General features: G+C 34.7%; 1 protein-coding gene across 1 annotated transcript; it reads right to left on the reverse strand.

The window, feature by feature from the left end:
• Nucleotides 1-657: 657 nt before the first annotated feature.
• Nucleotides 658-2,031, reverse strand: LOC18105443 (methyl-CpG-binding domain protein 4-like protein). The gene is made up of 3 exons (XM_006375620.3): nt 1,556-2,031; nt 1,283-1,479; nt 658-1,180 (listed from the first exon to the last, which is right to left on the reverse strand). The coding sequence occupies exons 1-3, from the start codon at nt 1,985-1,987 to the stop codon at nt 1,060-1,062; spliced, it is 750 nt and encodes a 249-aa protein (XP_006375682.3). The 5' UTR covers nt 1,988-2,031; the 3' UTR covers nt 658-1,059.
• Between the last annotated feature and the right edge of the window lie 2,744 nt (nt 2,032-4,775).

Below are 4,775 nucleotides of genomic sequence, written 5' to 3' on the forward strand. Positions count from 1 at the left end.
TTAAAACTTTATTTTTAACTTTATAAATTCTTGTATAATTAATATTGAAAATACAATTTTTATATTTTTTTAGTAATCTATCGTCCTGGACCGAGGTTGTGCTTCAAGTGCCAATTTACTATGTTTTGAAATCATTAGAGCAAATAAGTAATCCAGATACACATTCTACAAAATTCTTCAAAATTATTTATTATCTTTCACAGGATATTGCGCTTGGCAAAACCTTTTAAGGTGGTCTACATGATTGTTCCTGCTGTTGCAAAGGAGGCTAAAACGATCATTTGAATGCAACAAAGCCTCTCTGCCTTTTAAGGTTGTTTTTTAGGATAATAATAGCATCACAAGTTAATGAAACTTTGTGAAGAATTAAGAGCATGGCATGCTGCAATGCTACACAGAAGGGTTTATGTTGTGGCTGCTAACTATATGGTTTTTCTCCTTCATGTTTCCACCAGTAATGAAAATGCATGGAGATCTCCTTGAAACATCGACCGATGTTGTGTTTCAAGTGCCAATTTACCATGTTTTGAAATCATTAGAGCAAAAATATGATAGCCAAGAACTCGATTTAGAACCTTATAGCAACTAAATTTGGATCGTTTTCTTCTCCTCTGTTTTGTTGCTCTTATTTGCAACAGGCGACTGGAAGCTTTAAACTTACAAAACAGCATGTGCACTTCATATGCATGGGAAAGACTTCAGGCATATTACAAAGGCTTACGCTACCTTACAAAAGGAAAGTGATAGGGACTTGTTGAAGTTTTCTGAAACAGCATAAAGAGCAATCCATCGAGCTACACTTGCAATTCCAAGGAAGAAGAGAGCAACATTCCTTTCAAGCTGGCAATCCCTACATTATCTCAGTCCAAACATAGCTGGGATACTACTCCAGTAGTTAGTTATACCTGAATGGCTATTCAAAGCTAGACACAGATCGGGGGTTTAATTTGCCACACACAGTTGGCATCAAAAGACCTAGTATTAGGGACACAATAAACATAGTATAAACTAACCCCCAGGTGATCTGTCTCTTCAAAATACAAAACAGGGACAATCCATCTATTCTATGATCCATCTACCCTTGCGAAGGAATTCCCAGTACCTAGTCAACATGTGATCCTCTGGCACCACCCTGTCCCACCTCCCTGTGCAGAATATTGCATATGCATCAGCGGCATACCTGAACAATCAGACAAGAAATTCAAATGAGCCAGATCAGTTTGGAAAAACCATCAATGCAAATAGCTATAGGAGACAGCGAAGTGAACAGAAATTTCCCTACTTTCCAACACCAGGCAGAAAGGTGACATGGGTCCAGTCCTCTTGCAAGTAAATCTCAGAAAGGCGTTTTATCTTCTCAGCCCTCGTGTTTTTGAAACCTAAACTGCGTGTTAGCTGGGCAATCTCGTTCTGGTCAACATTAGTGGTGGTCTTTGCATCAGGACATAGGGTGAAGAAGTCATTTAAAATTGGTCTGACCTGCAATGCGAAATTTCTTTGGGATTATGCTTTTTCTATGCTGATTTCCATTAATAAAAACAAGTAAGGATCTTACCTGGCCACCCGATGTGCAGTTTAATAGCATACAAATGACGAGAACTCTCCAAGGGTCATGGTAATGATTCTCTTGAAGAAGCTCGTGAGGAGATTTGGGCGGAATCCAACGGTTGTTGGGTCGTCTCCTGAGGTATGCCACATCACGCATTTGAGCAGCAGTGAGCCTGGGCGATCTCTTCCTCTTCTTCTTCTGAGCTTCTTCTTCCCTTTCGACTTTCTTGATGGAAGGTCGAGTGGAGGAGGCGGAGGAGGAGGCTTGCCCTGTCCCCCCTGAACAACCTGTAAACGCGAATTCAGAAAACAACCCCATCACACTAGCACTGACTTCTACCGGCCGTCCATGACCACCTCCTGCTTTGCCATCACACTCGAAATCCTTCTTTTTCTTCTTACTTTCCCTTCTTCTCTTCTTTTCTGCCCCACCCTCCATTAGATTTGATTTGATTTGATTTTGTTTCTCCAGGGCAAACCTTTTCATTATATATATAGAAGAGGAGGGCAATAGGGTTTCTGTTTGTGCTGGTAACACACTCCCCTTGTTGAAGAAATATCGTTTCATTTTCCAGGGCTTTCTTGGAATTCCACTCTTTCTTCCTGCTAATTCCAAAATTGTAAAATCCATTCTTTTCGTTTAGCCCGCCCATCCCATATCTAGAGCGGGAACTTTTTATTATTATTTTTTCTGTTCATTAATTCATTGCTCACTTGGGAGTTTATCGAGGGGCTTTTTTTTGGTTAATCTTAATTTAGAAAAAACGAAGTAGAATATGGAATGATCACCTCCTTATTCAATTCAAATGCAATTACCTTAAGTAGAATTTTAAAATTTTGGTAGTTATATAGTCATATTAGAGTTATTATTAATTAGGTAGTTTGTCCTACATCACGGTTCAACCTTTTATTTTTATAAAAATATATCAAAAAATTCTAAGATTTAAAAGGATGGGGTCTATATTTTATTGTAGTTATTATTATTATAGAAATATTAATACATCCAACGCTCATAAAAATATATTTTTATCTTTTATATTTTTATTTGTGTTTATTTTAAAATAAATTAATGGAATAACTACGGATGTTTACTCTGAAAATAATATAAAACTTCAAAAAATCTGTAATCTTGTACAATTGGATTAGATTTAAACAAGTATAAAATTATTTAACCTAATATTGTAAAAGATAAAGTATTAATATATATATGAGAAGTAAATAAAATTAAACTACGCCAAAAAAATTATTTCATTGTAGAAGTTTTTGCTTGGTTGAAATAAAATAACAAAAATTAAGGCATAAAAATCCCATAAAATAACAAAAATGAAGGCATAAAAATTGTGTCTACATTAATATTTTCATAGATTTTCATAGAAAATGTAAGAGTCAGCTAATTAATAAATGGCAATCTAAAATCACGCCGACTAATTAATAAGTAGAATTTGGAAGGTCATCTCGATTCCCCCCACGCGGTCAAGGAGGTAATTTATAGAGCATGAAATTCTTTGCAAAGGGCAAAAAGTCTGTATCTCCGCTTTCCTGCGCTTTAAAACTCCAAAACCCAAGAAGAAGGGGAAAAGAAACCTCTCAATCTCAATTCACTATCAATGGCTCCAGGCTCATCTGCCTCAAGTTCAAAAGAAGAAGAAACCAACAAGTTTCCTCTCTCAGCAGAATCGATTTCTGAACAGGAGGATGGATAGAAAGACCGAGAAAGAAGCAACAGCGAAGAAACTCAAAAGAAACTCAAAGGGGAGTAACGAAGTGATTGCAAAGGAACTCAAAGCTAGTGACAGTGATGAAGGGATCACAAAGAAACTAGAGGTACTGGAGTCTTATTTCGGGACGGATGGCAAGGAAACTGAGATGAAGAAGTATTTCATCTTAGGATTGAATTCGTTAGAGGGATCGAAAAAGAAAGAGATGATAAAGGAGTACTGGCAGTGGTTTCTTTGCATGATGGATTTGGTTGGGAAGCAGAATGATATCATTAGAAAACATCATGATTTAGTGATGCCAGTTTATAAAACTTACTAATATTACAAGCTTTTTTATATTTTTATTTTATTTCGATGTTGCTTTTGTTCTGAATGTTAATTTCTTTTCTGTGTTCGTGTTTTTATTTGGATAACAAGGTTGGTTCTTGTCGTGCTTGTTTTCAAGAATTGCAGCACTCTTCCTTCCTCTCTGCCCTCTGCAATTTTTCATCATATGCCACCACCCTTTCTTTCTAAGGGTGTATTGCATGCTAGGTAAATTATTACTACTAGTTAGCTTGTAGGCGTTACCAGTGAGAGAATGGCTGGTAAAACCCTTGAAGCTCATGCATGTACGTTGGGTACATTATTACTATTAATTATTGCTGGCACGCCTGGTAGTGTTCAGCTCACCATGTCTGCTCTAGCAGCCATTGCGTTGCTACCCTGAGCTGCACCAGGAGCAGCCACAGCTGGTAGCAAGAAGAGAAAAAGAAGGGGAGGAATTTATGATTCTACCCTCGGTGCTTTTTTAGGGTTTTGGGATTTAATTTATAGATTTTGCCCTTGCAATTTTTTACTTATTACGGGTTTGCTTTTGGGATAGAATTATAATTTTGCCTGATTTTATATTTTAATATTGAAACATAAATTAAATTAATTGGGAAACTAATTTTTCTAATAGGATTAGGATTGATTTAAAATATTTAATTCAGAGTTTTCTGTGTTTTTTAATATCCTAATTGGATTAGGATTTAATTAAAAAAATTTAATTTAATAATATTTAGAAAAAATATTTTTTTATATTAAAGAGAGTTTTTTATTGCATGAAATATTACTTAATAGTTTTTAAAATAGTTTAGGATGCTAATAAGAATTTTAATATGGTTAATTTTCTTATTAAATTTTGAAGAGAAAATTCAAAGAAAAATTATATTAAATAAAATTTATTATGTTTGGGAAATTATCAAATTGGATTTGATTTAATATTTCTAAATGTTAGAAATATTATTTTAAAAATTGCACATAAAACCAACAATTAGAATTGAAGCATGCAATAATTTTATTATGCATATTAATATGTTATTATGCATAATGAATGATTATGGACATTAACGACCAATGTGATTGTGCTTCTTTTTTTTTATGGTTGAATTATTGTAATTTTTATTAAATGGGACTTGTGTGTCTTACCTTTTCTCTCACTACCAGAAAATTGATAAATACAAACGGAAATACTAACGGAATGTT

The sequence above is a fragment of the Populus trichocarpa genome, chromosome 14 (assembly GCF_000002775.5).
Source record: "Populus trichocarpa isolate Nisqually-1 chromosome 14, P.trichocarpa_v4.1, whole genome shotgun sequence".
In the NCBI taxonomy this organism is placed as follows: domain Eukaryota; kingdom Viridiplantae; phylum Streptophyta; class Magnoliopsida; order Malpighiales; family Salicaceae; genus Populus; species Populus trichocarpa.